This window comes from Sapajus apella, unplaced genomic scaffold (genome assembly GCF_009761245.1).
Source record: "Sapajus apella isolate SASKATOON/1434 unplaced genomic scaffold, GSC_monkey_1.0 scaffold78, whole genome shotgun sequence".
Taxonomy (NCBI): Eukaryota; Metazoa; Chordata; class Mammalia; order Primates; family Cebidae; genus Sapajus; species Sapajus apella.
The window spans coordinates 9,739,688-9,761,140 of record NW_022437018.1 but is presented as its reverse complement, the minus strand read 5'-3'; the positions used below and the strand labels follow the sequence as shown (position 1 = coordinate 9,761,140).

The 21,453-nt window shown below is 38.6% G+C and overlaps 1 protein-coding gene across 6 annotated transcripts in view; it reads left to right on the top strand.

The window, feature by feature from the left end:
- Positions 1-21,453, top strand: part of HERC4 (HECT and RLD domain containing E3 ubiquitin protein ligase 4) — a 146,420-nt gene that overhangs the window by 121,232 nt on the left and 3,735 nt on the right. For 5 of the 6 annotated variants that reach the window (XM_032252598.1, XM_032252596.1, XM_032252599.1 and 2 more), the window contains 4 exons: positions 6,214-6,380; positions 7,603-7,669; positions 11,072-11,154; positions 15,255-15,438. In XM_032252598.1, the coding sequence (XP_032108489.1) occupies positions 6,214-6,380; positions 7,603-7,669; positions 11,072-11,154; positions 15,255-15,438 (501 nt within the window). The remainder of the gene's footprint in view (positions 1-6,213; positions 6,381-7,602; positions 7,670-11,071; positions 11,155-15,254; positions 15,439-21,453) is intronic. The other variant, XR_004261037.1, reaches the window with a different exon arrangement.

Sequence of the window (21,453 nt, the reverse complement as noted above, 5' to 3'; positions counted from 1 at the left end):
CTATGAATGTGTCCATTTCCTCTAGGTTATCTATTTCGTTGGCATACAATTGCTCATAATGTTTTCTATAATTTTATTTCTGTAAAGTAGTAATGGCCCCACTTTCATTCCTGATTTTAGTCATTTGAATCTTCTTTTTCACTTGGCCAGTCTAGCTAAAGGTTTGTCACTTTGTTGACCTTTTAAAACAACCAACTTTTGGCTTTGTTGCTTCTGTGTATTTTTTTTTTTTTTAAGTAAAAGTAAATGTTTTATAGATGCAGGAATTAGTATAATCACTGAAATAGATCCAGAGGGTGCAGCCTTTATAGGAAAAGAGGAAGCTCACCCCTGTAATCCCAGCACTTTGGGAGGCTGAGGCAGGCAGATCACAAGGTCAGGTGTTCGAGACCAGCCTGGCCAATATGGTGAAACCCCATCTCTACTAAAAATAAAAATATCAGCTGGGCGTGGTGGCATGCACCTGTAATCCCAGCTACTCAGGAGGCTGAGGCAGGAGAATCACTTGAACCTGTGAGGCAGAGGTTGCAGTCAGCCAAGATCGTGCTACTGCACTCCAGCCTGGGTGACAGAGTGAGATTTTGTCTCAAAAAAAAAAAAAAAGTGGGGGGAGTCAGCAGAAGTCAGCATTCATTTGTTTAAAATACCAACACTTAACTGCAAGTGCAAAGTTAAACAACAGAACTCATAGATTGTTCATTAAAGGTGAAGTTAAGAGGAAAAATGATGCAGGGAAATAACAGTTTTCTTTTTTTTAAATTTCAGTAGGTTTTTGGGAAACAGGTGGTGTTTGGTTACATGAATAAGTTCTTAAGTGGTGATTTCTGAGATTTTGGTGCACCCATCAGCCGAGCAGTGTACACTGTACCCAATGCATAGTATTTTATCCCTCACCTGCTACCACCCTTTCCCCCATGTCCCCAAAGTTCATTGTATCTCACGCACTTGCATCCTCACAGCTTAGCTCCCACTTATGAGTGAGAACATACAATGTTTGGTTTCCCATTCCTGAGTTATTTCACTGAGAATAATGGTCTCCAATTCCATCCAAGTTTCTATGAATGCCATTATTTCGTTCCATTTTATGGCTGAGCAGTATTCCACGGTATACATATATACCAAATTTTTTTATCCACTTATTGATTGATGCACATTTGGGCTGGTTCCATTATTTTTGCAGCTGCAAATTGTGCCGCTGTGAACGTGGATGTGCAATTATCTTTTTTGTAAAAAAAACTTCTTTTCCTCTGAGTAAAATACCCAGTAGTGGGATTGCTGGATCAAATGGTAAATCTACTTTTAGTTCTTTTTAAAATTTTTATTTATTTTTGGAGGGGGGTACGAAATGGAGTCGTCTTGCTCTGTCACCCAGGCTGGAATTCACTGGCATAGTCTTGGCTCACTGTAACCTCTGCCTCCCATGTTGAAGCCAGTCTTGTGCCTCAGCCTCCCAAGTGGCTGGAACTATAGGCGTGCCCTACCATGCCTGGCTTATTTTTGTATTTTTAGTAAAGAGTGTATCGTCACGTTGGCCATGCTGGTCTTGAACTCCTCACCTCAGGCGATTCACTACCTCAGCCTCCCAAAGTGCTGTGATTACAGGCGTGAGCCACCACGCCTGGCCTACTTTTTGTTCTTTAAGGAATCTCCACAATGTTTTCCATAGTAGCTGTACTAGATTACATTCCCACCAACAGTGTAGAAGTGTTCCCTTTTTACCACATCCACACCAACATCTTTTTTTTTTAAATTTTATTTTATTACGGCCATTCCTGCAGGAATAAGGTGGTATTGCATTGTGGTTTTGGTTTGAATTTCCCTGATCATTAGTGATGTTGTTTTTTTTTTTTTTTTTTTTTGTTGTGGAGTCTTGCTCTGTCACCCAGGCTGGAGTGCAGTGGCACGATCTCGGCTCACTGCAACTTCTGCCTCCTGAGTTCAAGCCATTCTCCTGCCTCAGCCTCCTGAGCAGCTGGGACTACAGGCGCCTACCACTATGCCCAGCTAATTTTCTGTATTTTTAGTAGAGACAGGGTTTCACCGTATTAGCCAGGCTGGTCTCAAGCTCTCATGATCGACCCACCTCAGCCTCCCAAAGTGCTGGGATTACAAGTATGAGCCACTGTGCCTGGCCTTTTCTTTTTCTTTTTTTTTTTTTTTTTTGCCATTTGTATATCTCCTTTTGAGAATTGTCTATTCATGTCATTAGCCTACTTTTTGATAGGATTTTTTTTTCTTGCTACTTTGCTGGAGTTCTTTGTAGATTCTGGATTGTGTATTATTTTTCTATTCTCTAATTCATGTATCAGTGCTTCAGTATTTAGTTTTTTTCATCTGCTAGCTTTGGGTATAGTTTGTTCTTAGTTCCTTAGGCTATAAACTTAGGTTATTGACTTGAGATTATTCTCTCTTTTTTTTTATTTTTATTTTTTTAGTTTAAGTGTTTACAACTGTTAAGTTTCCCTCTGAACACTGCTATTTTCACATCCTATAAGTTGTAGTATGCTGTGTTTTCATTAGCCTCTAAGTATTTTCTAATTTCCCTTGTGATTTCTTCTTTGATCCTTTGGTTGTTTAAGAGTGTATTGTTTAATTTCCATATATTTGTGAATTTTTCAGATTTCCTTTTGTTACTTCTAGTTTTGTTTCATTATGATATGAAAGGATAACTTTTTATGATTTTAGTCTTTTTAAAATTTAAAATTAGGTCAGAAGTTTTGTGACCTAATATATGGTCTATCCTAGAAGATGTTCCATGTACACTTAAAAAGAAGGTGTATTTGGCTGGGTGCCGTGGCTCATGCATGCCTCCCTTTGATTCTGTCAGTTTTTGCCTTATATATTTTGGAGCTGTGTTAGGTTCATAATTATTTGTAATTGTTATATCTTCTTGATGAATTGACCCTGTTATCAATATTTGTCTTTGTCTCATATCAGTTTTGCATCTTACTATTTTCTCTGTTATTAGTATAGTTTCTCTAGCTCTCTTTTGTTACAATTTACATGGAATAACTATTTTCCAAACCTTAACTTTGAACCTATTTCTGTCTTTGGACCTAAAGCAAGACTTGTTTTGTGGTCTAACATATGGTCCATCCTTGACAATGATTCATGTACTGCAGAGAACAATGTCTTCAGCTGCTAGATGAAATGTTCTCTAAATATCTATGAGGTCCATTTGGTCTATAGTGCAGATTAAGATCAATGTTTCTTCACTGATTTTGTTTGAATGATCTGAAAGTGGAGTGTTGAAGTCTCCAGCTATTATTGTATTGGGGTCTCTCTGTCTCTTTAGCTCTGATAATATTTGCTTCATATATCTGGGCACTCCAGTGTTAGATGCCTATTTATATTTGTAATTGTTATATCTTCTTGCTGAATTGACCCCTTTATCATTATATAATGACCTTCTTTGTCTTTTATAGTTTTTATCTTGAATTTTCTTTCATATGTATCTTTTCTTTTCTTGAACATTTGCATGGGTTATTTTCAATATAGGTATCCTTATAGGCAAAGTGTGTTTTTTGTAGGCAGCAGATCATTGGGTCTTGTTTTTTTTTGTTTTTAATCCATTTACCTAGTCTGTGTCTTTTGATTGGCATGTTTAGTCCATTTATATTGATAGGGACTTACTCTTGCATTTTTTTTTTTTTAATGAACAATCTATGAGTTCTGTTGTTTAACTTTGCACTTGCAGTTAAGTGTTTCCTTCAGTGCACAGAGTTCCACTCAGTCCCAGTTGGGTCCAGAAATGCTGTCTGAGAGCCAGGCCTTGAAGTCAGAAACCTTAGGAATCTACTTGGTGCTCTGTTCTACTGTGGCCTTGCTGGCACCCAAGCCACAGGGCAGAGTTGTTCCCACTCTACAGGCCCCATCCATAGAGTAATTAGGTAGGTATCTTTCAAAGGAGAATCCTCAAATGTCAGCATATATTTTTTATTTTGTCCTTCAGATTTTCAAGAAAGGTTGTAATCCTGGATGTCTGTTTTAGTAGTGGTTTGGACTCTGGAAAAGGAAGCTAGGATTCTCCTTGTTCACTAACTATACAGACCTTCATTTGATCCCTTTGTTTTCAGTGTAGCACCCTGACTATCAGCTGCCTCAGATTCCAGAGCCTCTGGTTCAGGCTCGCCAAAAAAACCGAGTATCCTAGTTTCAACCCCACTCTTATACCTCCGCCTTTTAGAGTCTTTATGTTTACCAGCTGAGCTAACTGGCTACCTCTGATGTTGCAGTTGCAGTCATTGGTACTTCAAATTCCTGAGCCTGTGGCACATAGTAGCTGTAAGTTACTATTTCAATGTTTTCTACTTCGCCAGTTCAGTTACCAGCCATTTGTCCACTTTTCGTATTTTGAAATGTTATTAACATCTCTTACTCTCTTTTTTTCCTGTGGACTTATACCATTTTTCTTCCTTTATTCTCTTTTAGAGGGTTTTAAGGGGGAGAGAGAATTAACACATTAATCAGTCTGCTCGATTTAAGAACTTTTTAAACTTAAACAGAATTAAGACATAACAGCAGAGAAAGATTAATTTGACCACTGAAAACTGTTATATTTATGCATAGCAGAAGACATAAAATTGAAAAGCATGTAACAGGCCGGGTTGTATGTAACAAATATGGTGCAGAGTAATACTCCTTATATATGAAGAATTCAAATACAAAAGAAAAACACTATCTCCCAAAAGATAAGTGGACCAAGTACCTGAGGAGATATTTCATGAGCACCCACATATTTCTGCTTTTCAGTATCACAAATAGAAATGTGTACTAAAGCAAGTTGTCATTTTAAACTCAAAACAAAAATGAGTTTGTGTATGTGTAGAGTATATATACAGATGAAAACATGAAGAGTGGGGCATTTTCCTGTACTGCAAATAGCAGTTCAAACTGGAACGGGTAGAGGAAAACAGATTGGCAATATGCTTGACTATCTTTTGACTTACGAATTTTTCCTTAGGAAGTAGAATTTCTCCTAGGGAAATATTTCAAACTGTGGACCAAGATATGCAAAAGTTGCCCATCTTATTTTTAATATTACTAGCTAGGTAGTATAACTGACGTTTATTGAACTTTTCATGTGTGCTTCAAGAACTGTGCTAAAAGTGTTTAACATATATTATCCCATGTAATCCTCATAACAATCATATGAGATAAATACTATATTTATCTTCTTTGAAAACACAGAGCTAGACTGCCAAACCAGGCTGAAGTCCAGGTCTAATTTATAACGTTTATTCTTTAGCCATCATGCTCACAGTTTTCTGTAAATACATATTACTGTTAAAAAGATGAAGGAAAAAATAAACATTTTCAGTGTGTCAGTTGTGTAAGTATGTTTCAGTAATCTAAACATCCAACTAGAGTAAAACAGCTAAATTTAGCAACTCATTGTACTTTCATGATACAATATGCAGCCATTAAAAAGTCATGTTTTGGGCGGACGTGGTGGTTCATGCCTGTAATCCCAGCGCTCTGGGAGGTGGGATCACCTGAGGTCAGGAGTTCAAGATCAGCCTGACCAATATGGTGAAACCCCATCTCTACTAAAAATACAAAAATTAGCCGGGCTGTGGTGGCGCACGCCTGTAATCTCACTTACTCAGGAGGCTGAGGCGGGAGAATCACTTGAACCCAGGAGGCATACATCGCAGTGAGCGGAGACCACGCCACTGCACTCCAGCCTGAGCAACAGAGGGAGACCCTGTCTCAAAAAAACAAAAACAAAAACAAAAAGTCATGTTTTAGAAGAACATTTAATGACATGATACTCATTGTAATTAGAAAATGAGATAAAATCTTAAATACAGCATATTAAAATTATTTTTCTGAGCTTATTGTAGGTGAAAATACACATAAAATTTTTGATCATTATTCCTGAGTGATTGGTTTACAGATGTTTATCATTTTCTTTCTTATGTTTTTTCTTTGTTTTCCAAATTTCAAATGTGTATATTTAAATCAGAAAAAAGGTTAGAGTAATTATTGCACCCATTAACTTAATGTTGAGTGACATGAATATGCTTGTGTGTCTTGGAAAAAACAGTTGTAAAGTCATATGTATAGTGTGATCTCAGCAAGATATTAATTTTTTTATTTATTACTTTTTTCTCTATCTTCAAAATTGTGTACTATGAGCATATTTATGTAAGCAGAAAATTTAATATTTTAACTTGGAGGACATGTCTGTACTTTTTCTTATATTTTTAGACATTTGAAGACAGTGATTTGTTCCATTTGATTGGTGTTATCTGTGGCTTAGCTATTTACAATTTTACTATTGTGGACCTCCATTTTCCTTTGGCTTTATATAAGAAACTACTGAAAAAGAAGCCATCCTTGGATGATTTAAAAGAACTAATGCCTGATGTTGGGAGGTTAGTTGTAAAAAAACAAAACAAAACTGTCAAAAGGTAGTAGGGTGTGGGAGATAAGAAGTGGGGAATGTACAGAAAGCTTTCCTTCTACGAATGAATATTTTTTGTTGTTCTTCTTAAATCTCCGAAATAAACTAAACAAATGCCCCTCTAATAAAGGAAAATCGATTATGTTACTCAGGTCAAAATTTTCTATTGAAAGACTAAATTTGGCTGGTGCCTTGGCTCACACATATAATCCTAGCACTTAAGGTCAGGAGTTTGATACCAGCGTGACCAACATGGCGAAACCCCATCTATACTAAAACTACAAAAAATTAGCCAGGCGTGGTGGCCCATGCCTGTAGTCCCAGCTACTCAGGAGGCTGAGGCAAGAGAATCACATGAACCCAGGAGGTGGAGGTTTCAATGAGCCGAGATTGCACCGTATCACTCCAGCCTGGGTGACAGAGCAAGATCTGTCTCAAAAAAAAAAATTTTTTTTAATTTATTTGGTAATACTTTGCAAATAACAGGTAATCACCTTAGGAAAGCAATTTTTTCTGAGAGTGATTAAATGATTTATTTGGACTTTTACTTCTGATAACCTTCATTCCTAGTTTGAATATGTGAAATTTATTTTTATTTATTAAATAAAATGGATTAAAAATTGCATATAAATAAGGACAAATGGGCTAGGTATGGTGGCTCACGCCTATAATCCCAGCACTTTGGGAGGCCAAAGCAGGCGGATCACGAGGTCAGGAGTTCAAGACGAGCCTGGCCAACATGGTGAAACCCCATCTCTACTAAAAATACAAAAATTAGCTGGGTGTGGTGGCACACGCCTGTAATCCCAGCTGCTCTGGAGGCTGCGGCAGAAGAATTGCTTAAAAAGCCAGGGGGTGGAGGTTGCAGTGAGCTGAGATCATGCCACTGCATTCCAGCCTGGGCAACAGAGCAAGACTCCATCTTGGGAAAATAAAATAAGGAAAAATGTTAAAATAAGTGGATACATGGCCTTTTGTATTCAGAAACGTGATAAGAACCTTTGTCTAATTTTTTTCCTTCAGCATCATTTATAAGTTTGCCATTGTTTATTCACTATTTTGAAAAAAATATAAAATTACAGATTGACAAAAAGGATTTTAAGCGACTGAGAAGTATATACATATTCATAAGTAAAATAGTCAAAATACCCAATAATGATTTTGCTCTAAGAAACATATATATTATTTTGCAGAAGCATGCAACAATTACTGGATTATCCAGAAGATGACATAGAGGAAACATTTTGTCTTAATTTTACGGTAAGATGGAAAGACAAATTAGCCTGATTATTCATCATCCCTTTTATTTAAGAGCTGTGTCTTACAGTTTTTCTTTATTTTGATGGATGGAATTATTAAAGAACCCTTTAGCTAACATTTATTGAGCATTTACTATGTGCTAGCTAGTCATAGTACATGCATTTCATTTAATCCTCAACAATCCAATGAGGTTAGGATTATCCATGTTTTACAGATGAAGAAAACTGAAAAAAGTCATTACTTTGGAAGTCAGTATACATACCAACCTCTGTTACTTAAACCTATGTGATTTATTATTATGCTAAAGATATTTACAAATACAAGACATCCTCTTTATCCATGTGTTCATTTTTGAGTCTGGAGTTACAGAAATGCTTTAGAGAAGCAAAAGGTTATTATGAGAATATTACTATTAAACTTAAAAACATAAATTTCCACTGGTACATTCCGTTGTATTTCACACAACATTCATCCTTGCCCATCTTGTCTTACTCACTGTTGGATAACATAGATAAAATAAATGCAAATACATTGCAATATCATTTGGAAAATGAAATGGCTAATCTTGTAAAAGATGCACAGTTTCACTAAGGCAACGAAAAGGATGTTAAATAACTGATCCAGTCACATGCAAAGCCGTTAATAAATGAGGATATGGCAGGAGTAGACTAGTTGGCAATTAGATATGAGAAAATCCATAAAAGTTATGATAAGTCCCTCCAGAAGGGAACAATTTGAATATTATAAATTAGACTCTGGGGAAATTGTAAAACCTTCAGTTTCCTTTCCTTTTCTTTTCTTTTTCTTTTTTTTTTTTTTTAGACGGAGTCTGGCTCTGGCTCTGTCACCAGGCTGGAGTGCAGTGGCGGGATCTCAGGTCACTGTAACCTCTGCTTCCCAGGTTCAAGTGATTCTCTTGCCTCAGCCCCCGCAAGTAGTTGGGATTGCAGGTGCACACCACCACGCCCAGCTAATTATTTTTAGTAGAGACAGGGTTTCGCCATGTTGGCCCGGATGATCTCAATCTCTTGACCTGGTGATCTGCCTGCCTTTCAAAGTGCTGGTATTACAGGTGTGAGCCACCGTGCTTAGCCTCTTTTTCTTTTTAAAATTTTTTTATTTGTATATTTGTTTGCCACTCGCCACACACACAACAGTTTTCTTTATGGTTTTGTTGGCAAAGCTGTCAAAAGATGCCATATTTTGCTGCCATAAGATTTGCCAAAAAGAAAAAAATTACATGTTCATAGTTTTTTTCAAGAAAAATGAATTTTTAAAACCATTTTCTGGCCGGGCTCAGTGGCTCATGCCTGTAATCCCAGCACTTTGGGAGGCCAAGGTGGGCAGATCACTTGAGGTCAGGAGTTCCGAGACCAGCCTGGCCAACAATGGTGAAACCTCATCTCTACTAAAAATACAAAAATTAGGCAGGTGTGGTGGTGCACGCCTGTAATCCCAGCTACTCAGGAGGCTGAGGCAGGAGAGGTTTAAGGCCTCCTGCTTAAACCCAGGAGGCAGAGGTTTCAGTGAGCCAACATCACACCACTGCACTGCATGCAGCCTGGGTGACAGAGTGAGACTCCATCTCAAAAAAAAAAAAAAAGTTGCTCTTCACGAATCCAGATAACAGAAAAGCATTTTCCAAAATATGTTCCTGTTAGAATAAGGGACCATAAAATTTTTAAAAAACAAAACAAAACTATTTTATATGACATTTGGGTTCTCTTTTTCATTTGATTCACTTATACCCATGTTAGGTTTTTATTTTATTATTATTATTTTTGAGACAGAGTTTTGCTCTTATTGCCCAGGCTGGAGTGTAGTGGCGCAACCTTGGCTCAATGCAACTTTTACCTCCTGGGTTGAAGTGATTCTCCTGCCTCAGCCTCCCAAGTAGCTGGGATTACAGTCATGCGCTACCACGCCTGGCTAATTTTTGTATTTTTAGTAGAGACAGCATTTCACAATGTTGGTCAGGCTGGTCTCGAACTCCTGACTTCGTGGTCCACCCGCCTCAGCCTCCCAAATTGCTGGGATAAGCCATTGTGCCTGGACCACACAGTGTTTTGTTTTTTGTGTGTTTGTTTGTTTGAATATACCTTACCTTCCTCTTTTGCAGAGCCACTTGCCATACATTTTCAGAAACTTGGCACTTACTGTAATATCTGATTTTTTGTTCAATCGATATTCTCTGTCTGAAATCTCACTCTCTTCTTTTTTTTTTTTTTTTTTTTTTGAGGTGGAGTTTTGCTCTTGTTACCTAGGCTGGAGTGCAATGGCGCGATCTCGGCTCACCGCAACCTCTGCCTCTTGGGTTCAGGCAGTTCTCCTGCCTCAGCCTCCTGAGTAGCTGGGATTACAGGCATGCGCCACCATGACCAGCTAATTTTTTTGTGTTTTTAGTAGAGACGGGGGTTTCACCATGTTGACCAGGATGGTCTCGATCTCTTGACCTCGTGATCCACCCGCCTCAGCCTCCCAAAGTGCTGGGATTACAGGCGTGAGCCACCGCGCCCGGCTCTCTTCTTAATCTTTCAAAATACTGCCTGTACTTGTAGGTGCTTTTCAAATGGCATTTCTTCCTCAAGGTCTTTCACACTTCCTCTGGTTAGAATTCCATTTTCATTCCTCTATGATCTGATAACATTTCATTCATATCTCTCTTATAAATGGATCATTTTATTATAATTAGTTCTTTATATATTACATTTCTCTTTTTTTACTAGATAGTAAATTTCAGAGCAGAAATATTCATCTAACATCCCACTCCCATCATAGTATTTTATAAATAGCAGATTTTCGTAAAAGAGGGTAATATTCCACAAAGAAGAAATAGCAGAAGAAAAGTTGCAAAAGTGGGAGTGGTAATATTTGTAGAAAAATTCCAGAGGTAAAAGAAATACCTAATTTCAAAATACCTGACTATCTTTATAAATCAAATTAGTACATGACTAGAAACCTGCCTGTGATTAAATTTACAAGGCTGATAGAGGAACCCTAGAGTAGCAGTTGTCATGTGGGAAGAATGCATGGTTTTCTAAGCTGAATGCATTCCGATGCTTGGATTTTATCACTCATCTAAGGAAAACATCCTTTCTAATATTTTATTCTTACAGTAACCATTCTAAGTTTTATGCATAAGAAATGCTTAGTTTCCTTAGTAACTTACCAAACACTTGGTAATTTGTAGTTAATCATGGTAGGATTTCAAACTAGAGAGGATCAGAATTTCTAGTTATGGCTTTAAGCAGAATTCTCAAATAAGCTATGGTAGCAGAATTTTATCTCAAATTTATTAGTCTTTTTATTAAATGAGAGAAAGGTAGAATATAATAATAGATTATTAAAATACTCTAAGTTTTGAGTCTGACATTGACTTTTTTTAAAAATTTAAATTAATAGATCACAGTTGAAAACTTTGGTGCAACAGAAGTGAAAGAGCTGGTTGTAAATGGTGCAGACACAGCTGTTAACAAACAAAATCGGTAAGTGAATTATAGCAGCAACCGTGGGAATAATAAGATTCAGTAGACATTTTCTTCTGTATGTAGAAAACGTGTCACAACCCTAAGTTTTTACTTCAATAAAACTTTAATTTTGAGTGGTTAATGAGGAAATAATCTGCCTTTTCCTTCTGAAATCCCTTGAAGACATTAAAACAAAGATAAGGGAGAAGTGACAGCAGCAAACATTTTTGGAAGCCCGAAAATAGTCAAAATTAACTTTAGCAAACCAGAGAAAGCTGCAACATGAGATGGAAAAGAGGAGCCAAGAAGCCAGTTGGATCACTTCGCAGAACAAAAGTTTAAGTGCTGAGAATAAAACATACCTTTAGAAAGTGCATGGTGTTTGGGGAAGTGCTAGAAACAAAGGTTGACTCTTACAAGAAGCAGTTAGAAACTAGTTTCCCATGCTAACCTTGGATTTAAAACAACAATGAAAGTGCTAGCTTCCCTTAGCACACCAGGAGCCTGGTAGCTACCTCTCTCCGGACTGGGCAGGAGATTGGAAATTTACCTTCTGGAGAAATTGAACTAAAGGGACTGTGGATTTGAGGACACGTGGACACTGCCAGAGGCAGGGAGCTGAACTGAAAACAGGGAGATTAGGTTCTGAAAATCTATAACTCCCTCCTCCTTGGCACTGTATAGTGGAAGATCCACTTATGGGGAAACTGCCTAACATTTAAAATGTAACTCAATAGTCAAAGATCAATAGACATTAAAGAAAAGACCAGAACAGTCAAAAAGAATGGCAAGAAGCCAGGAACCATGCAGGTTGAAGGACAAAACGTTGGAGGAGACTGAAATCAATATCCTTAGAATGATGCATGACATACAATTAAAAATAGAAAAATAATTTCATTTGAAAAAATGGAATGAATGAAATTTGTCAATAAAATATTTTTTAAAAAAAACAACTTTCCAGAAATGAATGACATCCTTTCAAGCTTGAAAGGATGCGAAGTGGAAAAAAGATCAATACCAAGAGAAGATACATGAAATTTTCAAAATTTTCAAAGATAAAACCCTAAAATGGTCCAAAAAACCCACAGACCTAAGAATCAATAACATCAGACTTGTAAAGAACACTGGAAGCTAGCAGAACAAAATTCTGGAAGAAAATTACTTTTAACTTAAAATTCTGTATCCAAATTATCAAGTGTGTGAGTGTTTAAAAACATTTTCATACATGCACAGTCTCAGAGAATTTACTTCTGATGCCTTTTTCTCAGGAAGTTACTGGAGGATGTGTTCTATCTACTAAAGGAATTAAACGAAGAAAGAGGAAGACACAGGATTATAAAAGCAACAAAACACCACCAGGATTCAAACAAGCAAAGATTCTTTCTGAAGGATCAATAGCTGTGTAGATTTAGAGAGCTAACTATCTGGATTACACCAAGAGTATGGAGGGCTCGAGGAGAGAAATGCAACTGAAAGCACCTAATATTTTGAATGAATCTAGAGGAAATGGATATTTCTTCTGGAGAAGTTGGGGATGAAGTAGCAAACTAAGGAAAACAGAAGTTTTTGTTGTTGTTTTGAGGCAGAGTCTCCCTCTGTCACCCAGGCTGGAGTACAGTGGTGCGATCTCTGCCCACTACAACCTCTGCCTCCTGGGTTCAAGGGATTCTCCTGCCTCAGCCTCCCGAGTAGCTGGGACTACAGGTGCCCATTACCACGCCCAGCTAATTTTTGTATTTTTAGTAGAGATGGGGTTTCACCATGTTGGCCAGGCTGGTCTCGAGCTCCTGACCTTGTGATCCGCCCACCTCGACCTCCCAAAATGTTGGGATTACAGGCGTGAGCCACGGGGCCCGGCCAGAAGTTCTTTTTAAGAGAAAAGTAATCATAGAATACAGTGTAACTGTGGACAGTATAGAAATGTTAACAAATATTGAACCAAAAATTATTATATGAATGTAATAGATGTGCAGGGTAGTGGAAAGTGAATGGGATAATTACATTAAAGGTAAATCTGGCCTGGCATGGTAGATCAACTGTGGCCAGGAGTTTGAAACCAGCCTGACCAACATGGAGAAAGCACGTCTCTACTAAAAATACAAAATTAGCCAGGCGCATGCCTATAATCCCAGCTACTCAGGAGGCTGAGGCAGAAGAATCACTTGAACCCAGTAGAGGAGGCCGAGGTTGCAGTGAGCCAAAATCACACCATTACACTCCAGCGTGGGCAACAAGAGCGAGACTCCATTAAAAGATAAATCCAAACCAAATTGAAATTTAAGGAGTAACTATAGAACTGTGTTGTTAAAAGCTTGAATATAAATATCAATTGGAATAGCAAAAAGAGTTAACAAAGAGTTGCCTTTGAATAGCAGGAATTTCTGGTGGAGAAGTGCAGGACAGAGTTGCTTTGCTCCCTTCCATTTTGTTACAGTTCTTTAGTAGTGACTGTTGCCAGGGACTTGGTCCAAAGGATTGAATCCGATTCCACTACTTAGAAGCTTTATAACGTTAAGTAAATTAGTTGATGTCTCAGTGCCTAGGTGTCCTTCTCTCTTAAATGGAATGACAAATTGTACCTTCATGGCATTGAGGATTAGATGAGACAATATTTTAAGGTACTTAGAATAGACCTAGCACATGTAGTGCTCAAGTAAATGTTGGCTATTAGGATTGTTATTATTTGGTATTTTAAACTATTGATATGTCTTACTTTGATAAAGCTGTTTTTGTAATGTGAAAAAATTTTAGGACCTTCTAAATATTCTTTTTTTAAAAAATTTGGTTTTTAAAGGCAATTTACCATTGTTTCTATTGCAAATCATCATTTATTACTTGGAGAACAAAGATATGAAATAGTGAAGTCTTCTAGTACCTATTCTCATTATTTATTTGACCAGATAGCATCATAAAAAATTTGTGGCTAGCAAAACAAAACAAATTGAATAAAACAGTTGTTCAAATTCAGGGGTTAAAGTGGCTTCCTTTTTTTCTTTAGAGTTTCCTTTCATATCATAAGAGAATCAGAAGTGATTATGTATGTGAGTCACACATACATTTGAAAAGAAACTACACTTGTACTCTTTAATGATTATCCTAAAAGAATGCCTAGTACCCTCTCTTAGGTATTTATTAAAATAAATGTTGTTCAGAATCCTTGGAACTGAAGGAAAAGAAGGCTATAGTTTGTAAAATGGTCTGAATCCCAAAATTATTTTGATAGCCATTTGCATCATTCTCCCCATTAGAAAATGACATTTTTTCCATTAAGAATAGCCTAAGGCTGGACACAGTGGCTCACACCTGTAATCCCAGAACTTTGGGAGGCTGAAGCAGGTGGATCATGAGGTCAGGAGTTGAAGACCAGCCTGACCAATATGTTGAAACCCTGTCTCTACTAAAAATAAAAAAATTAACTGGGCACAGTGGCAGGCACCTGTAATCTCAGCTACTCAGGAGGCTGAGGCAAGAGAATCTCTTGAACCCAGGGTGCAGAGGTTGCAGTGAGCCGAGATCATGCCACTGCACTCTAGTCTGGGTGACAGAGTGAGACTCCGTCTGAAAAAAAAAAAGGAATATCCTAAAAATAACTGAATGCCTCATGGATATAGCTGATTTTCATATAGAAAGAATAACAGCTTTTTCCATAATGACTTTAATTTTATCCTGTTTGAACCCCACTTATACATCATACATTCTCAGTTTTGTAGATATGTAGCAGAAATTGCAAGAGCACGTGAAGTTTTTTTTTTTTTTTTAGACGGAGTTTCACTCTTGTTACCCAGGCTGGAGTGCAATGGCGCAATCTCAGCTCGCCACAACCTCCACCTCCTGGGTTCAAGCAGTTCTCCTGCTTCAGCCTCCTGAGTAGCTGGGACTACAGGCGTGAGCCACCATGCCCAGCTAATTTTTGTATTTTTAGTAGAGACAGGGTTTCACCATGTTGACCAGGATGGTCTCGATCTCTTGACATCATAATCCGCCCACCTCGGCCTCCCAAAGTGCTGGGATTACAGGCGTGAGCCACCGCGCCTGGCCTGAAGTTTTAATAAGACTACATAATGTATTCTTCATAAATGATTTTCATAATCTGTACATTTGTGCTTTTTCATTTCTAGGCAAGAGTTTGTTGATGCTTATGTGGATTACATATTCAATAAATCAGTGGCTTCCTTATTTGATGCTTTTCATGCGGGCTTTCATAAGGTCTGTGGAGGAAAAGTTCTGCTGCTCTTTCAGCCTAATGAACTACAGGCAATGGTCATTGGAAATACAAACTATGATTGGAAGGAATTAGAAAAGGTAGGGGAAAACTAATCTCTGATACTGCTTCAATGGAAAGGCAAAAGAAGAATGTCGCTTATATATGGAAATCTTGCCTTTTTATGTATTATTTTTTATTTTATATACTTTATTACACTCATTTTATAGGGAAGCACTCTACCCCTTCGTACCCCACAATGAATCGTACCCCACAATGAATGGATTTGAACTGTGTATGAATTAGGCACTATTGTAATTGGTGGTATTGATACAGAAAACTCATCTGGCCAGGCACAATGGCTCCTGCCTGTAATTCCAGCACTTTGGGATGCTTAGGCAAGAGGATCACTTGAGGGCAGGAGTTCAACAGCAGCCTGGGCAACATAGTGAGACCTCATCTCTAAAAATAATTTAGGCCAGGCGCAGTGGCTCATGCCTGTAATCCCAGCACTTTGGGAGGCCAAGGTGGGCGGATCACCTGAGATCAGGAGTTCAAGACCAGCCTGGCCAACTTGGTGAAACCCTGTCTCTACTAAAAATACAAAAATTAGCTGGGCGTGGTGACATGTGCCTACAATCCCAGCTACTCAGGAGGCTGAGGCAGGAGAATTGCTTGAATCTGGGAGGTAGAGGTTGGAGTGAGCTGAGATTGATTGTGCCACTGCACTCCAGCCTGGGCGACAGAGCAAGACTCTGTCTCAAAAAAATAAATAAATAAAAATAATTTTTAAAATTGGCCAGATGTGGTGGCAAATACCTATGCTCCTAGCTACTCTACTCTTGGAAGGCTGGGATGGGAGCATCACTTGAGTCCAGGTGATTGAGGCTGCAGTGAGCCATGATTATACCACTGCATTCCACCTGGATGGCAGAGCAGGACCCTGTCTCAAAAGAAAAATGTCATCTATGACACAGCTAGATAGAAGCCGTAGCCAAAATTGAATGGGTTTTCATTCTGCCTCAGTCCTAGGAAAAACCATTATGAAAAGCAGTTATGATGTTTAAAAATCTTTGTTTCCTTTTTTCTGTTTAGTCTCAGTGTCACATTTTTTAGCAGAGTAATTATCAAATATGTCTTCCAATAAACATTTAATAAAAAGTGTTAGGTTAAGCCAGGTATGGTGGATCACTTGAGGCCAGGAATTCGAGACCAGCCTGGCCAACACGGTGAAACCTTGTCTCTACTGAAAATACAAAAATTAGCCAGGTGTCGTGGCGCACACCTGTAATCCCAGCAACTTGGGAGGATGAGGCTTGAGAATCACTTGAACCCGGGAGGCAGAGTTTGCAGTTAGCCGAGATTATGCCACTGCACTCCAGCCTGGGTGACAGAAAGTGCAAGGTTAGTTAGATCAGCTTTGAAGAAGATACACGCAGAGTTGACCTGTTGATTTTCCATCTTTATAACATAGCATCCTGTAATTTGTGCATTTATAATTAGTTAGCTAGTGTGCACCTATTAAGATGACTAACATAAAAAAAAAACAGCACTTACCACTTTATTTTTTATGTTAGTCATCTTCATAGGTGCAAAGCATCAGGAACGTTTATATGTTGCTGGTGGGGACACAAAATGGGATAATCACTTGGAAACAGTAGCGGTTTCTTATAAAGTTAAACATACATTTACTATATGACCTAGCAGTCCTACTCCCAGGTATTAAATTATATTCACACAAAAGTATAAACAAAGGGAACAGAGTTTTAGTTTTACAAGATGAAAAGAATTCTGGAGATGGATGGTGGTACAACGATGTGAATGTGATTAATGCTACTGAAGTGTACACTTAAAATGATTAATAAGTAAACTGTATGGTATGTGTGTTTTACCCTAATTTTTAAATACTTTTTTAAATTTGCAAATGAGTAAAAAAACTGGAAACAACCTAGATGTCCTTCTGTGGGTGAATGGGTAAACCGACTACAGTATACCTATTCAGCAGAATAACTACTAAGTGTTAAAAAGAAATGCACAACACCTGTAATCCTGGCACTTCGGGAGGCTAAGGTTGGCAAATCGCTTGAGCCCAGGAGTTCAAGAGCAGTATGGGCAACATGATGAAACCCCGTATCTACAAAAAATACAAAAATTAGCAGGTCATGGTTATGTGCACCCCTAGTCCCAGCTACTCGATAGGCTGAGGTGGGAGGATCCCATGGGCCCAGGAGGTGGAGGCTGCAGTGGGCCTCGATCGCACTCCGATGTAGGCATCAAAGCAAGACCCTACCTCAAAAAAGAAAAAAAAGGCACTATTGATACATGCAACAACTGGATGATTCTGAGGCTTTATGCTGAGTAAAGAAAGCCAGTTTCAAATTATTGCATACTGTATGGTTCCATTTATGTGACATTCTTAAAAGACAATTATAGTGAATAGGAGCTAGGGGTTGAGCGGGAAGGTGTGACTTCAGAGGAGGCAGCACAAGAGACATCTCAGAGCATAACAGTAATGGGACTGTTCAGTACCCTAATTGTGGCAGCGATTACATAGATCTGCACATCTTGTTAGAACTTACAGAACTATATACACATCAGAAAATGGCCAGTATTACTGTTTACTCATTTAAGGAATAAGATTTTAATAATAATTAGGACTTCTTTTTTTTTTTTTTTTTTTTTTTTTTTTGAGACGGAGTTTCGCCCTTGTTACCCAGGCTGGAGTGCAATGGCGCGATCTCGGCTCACCGCAACCTCCGCCTCCTGGGTTCAGGCAATTCTCCTGCCTCAGCCTCCTGAGTAGCTGGGATTACAGGCACGCGCCACCATGCCCAGCTAATTTTTTGTATTTTTAGTAGAGACGGGGTTTCACCATGTTGACCAGGATGGTCTCGATCTCTTGACCTCGTGATCCACCCGCCGCGGCCTCCCAAAGTGCTGGGATTACAGGCGTGAGATAATTAGGACTTCTAATTAAACATTATGGAATAAACATAGCTGCTCCCTCCCAAAATCTCACTAGAATGACAGTGATGGAATAAAAATAGGAATACACACACTGAAAAATGAAAATTTAATGAACAAGAGAAGAAATAGTTTTAGAAGACAGAAAATAAGGAGATAAATTGATGAGTGACTTAGTGCAGAGAAAAATTGAATTCTAAGCCTCCAGAGGGACAGGATTGTCAGGAGGCAACTCATTTTATGCCCTAGAATCTGCAAGACTCAAGAATTGGTATACCATATTACCGTTAATGGCAGGGATGAGGGTTGGACTAAGGACAATAGAATTACTTTACAGCAATTTTAAAGAATAATTGGACCATTCACATCTCCTCTCCTACCCAGCAAAAGATAGCTTGGCTTTACAATTTGGGAAACTAGGTAAAACAAGATGCCTTGCAGCTGGTAGCCAGGTGTAAATCCTTCAGGAAGGAGATTGAAGGGTCCTGTGTGGGGGTAAATTGATCTGCTCAAGAGAAGAAGCCTGTAGATACTAACTCTAAGGCGTCCCCCAGTGGAAATGGATTCCACCGCTAATCACCTTAAAACGAAAATGACATAACGGCTTCTCATTACTCTTTAGATCCTACACAATTTGTCCTTCCTCGCCTCATCTTCTGTCATTGTTCCTCTCACTCTGCCTCAGCCTTATTAACCTCTTTGGTGAGCCTAGATCCCTCCAGGCACACTCCAGTCTTAGGGCGGTTCTGTTTCCTTTTCCATGTGCCTGTAATTCTCTTCCCCTGATAAGATAGAAAGATTCTTGCCCTTCCTTTCTGTGTTTGCACCTTCTCAGAGACCTTCACTGGATAACTGATATAAAATTGCAATCCTCTCTCCTGCTACATATCCTGTCTCCCCTCACTGTTTTATTCTGCTTCTTTGGATTTGACATAATTTTACTTATTTGTCTTTACGGTTGCTCCTTCCCCACCACTACAATGTAAGCACCATGAGGGGAGAATTTTTGCCTCTTTGTTCACTGCTGTATTCCCAGCACCTAGAAGAGTGCTCAGTAAGTACCTGAAACCTTGCCTGAAGTGACAATTGATGGAAGTGTTCATTCAGTTAAGACAGGACATCTTAGGCCGGGCACGGTGGCTCACGCCTGTAATCCCAGCACTTTGGGAGGCCGAGGTGGGTGAATCACCTGAGGTCAGGAGTTCGAGACCAGCCTGGCCAACATGGAGAAACCCCATCTCTTAAGGAAAAAAAAAAAAAAGACATCTTAAAAAGTATATTTTAGTGTATTTATACTTGATACTTTGATTTCTTCTATTATATATCTGATTCATTACAATTTTAGTGTATGATTTGGAGCTGTAAATGTTCTTTCTTAATCAGGACATGTGTGCACATTTCTACCAAACCATTTAGAGATTTAAAAGAAAGAAAAACTTTAGCCATCCTCTTTGCATTCTCCACTAGCATGTTCACAGACTAATTCAAACAGTTTAATAAATTGAGTGCTAGAATTCAAACCATTTTCTTCAGACTTGTTTGCACCTAACAGCAAATATTTTGCAGATTTGAATTATTGAGAGTTCAGTGATTGAGATAAATCATGGCTACAAATAAGGAGAGTCCAAAATTCATGAGCAAGTATTTATTGAGCCTCTACTGTGTGCCTGATAATATGCAGCTGAAACTATGCAAGAGATTAAGGAGAGAGCAGGAAATAAGATTGAGACATGGTCTTTGCCCTAATAAGGGAGCTAGAAATTAAATGCTTAATAGTTTTGATGAATACAATGAAAAAGAGTTTATGGTACATAAGGAGGAACCTAATCTAGGCTAAATGAATCTGGGAAAGGCTCTCACTAGATGGTAAGCTCCACAAGGTAAGTGAGGATTATGTTCACTGAAGTTTTCCCAGGGCCCAAAACATTGACTAAAACACATTACATATTTGTTGGATGAATCAATGAGTTAGATGACCTTTAATCTGAGCCCTAAAAGGGTGAGTAAAAATTAGCCTGATGACCAAAGAAGAAAGGATGTGTCTAGGTGGTATAGGCTGAGGGAACGGTATAATCAGAGGGCCTGATGCATCTTAAGAACGGAAAGTTAAGGCCAACTGTGGCTGGATAAGAGCACTTCACAATATGAACTGTTTCCTTTCTGCTTCCTTTCCCCTTCTTTCCTAGTACTAATTTTTTTTTTTTTTTTTTTTTTTTTTTTTTTTTTTTGAGACAACGGAGTTTCACTCTTATTGACCAGGCTGGAGTGCAATGGCACAGTCTTGGTTCACTGCAACCTCCGCCTCTCAGGTTCAACTGGTTCTCCTGCTTCAGCGCCTGCCACCATGCCTGGCTAATTTTTGTATTTTTAATAGAAACGGGGTTTCCCTATATTGGCCAGGCTGGTCTCAAACTCCCGACCTCAAGTGATACGCTCACCTCGGCCTCCCAAAGTGCTGAGATTACAGGCGTGAGCCACCGTCCCCAGCCAGTACTAATATTTTTGAAAGAGGAGATATTTAGTCCTATTGCTGCAAATTACCCCAAAACTTACTGGCTTGAAAATAACAATAAAACTTTGCTTTCTCATGGTTTCTGTAGGTCAGGAATTCAGGAGTGGCTTAGCTGAGTAGTTTGGGCTCGGGGTTCTCTCATGAAGTTGCAGTCAGAATACTGGCTGGTGCTCTAGTCATCTGAACGCGCCTAGTAAAGGATAGAGATTCACTTCCAAGGTGGCTTAGTCACATAACTGTTGGCAGGAGGCCTTAATATAGGACCATGAGTACCTCTCTTCATATAGGGATGTTTGAATATCCTCATGAAATGACAACTGGTTCTCCCCAGAGTGAGTGATCCAGAAGAAGGGCTGAAACCGTAGTGTTTTTTTATGATTTAGTCTCAGAAATCATACATCCCTTATATTCACAATATCCTTACTACACACGGGCATGAATACCAGGAGGCAGGTGGCCATCTTGGACACTAGCTCAGAAAATTTTTAGTGTTGCTTAGTACCGTATTTTTAAAAGGAGGGATAGAGTGTAATGTTTTACTTCTGTTCGTGAATACAGAAAGTGAAAATTTTCTAATTATCACAGATAATTCCATGTCAAACTTTTAATAGTCCCGTAACGTTTCTCTTTATTTACTTTT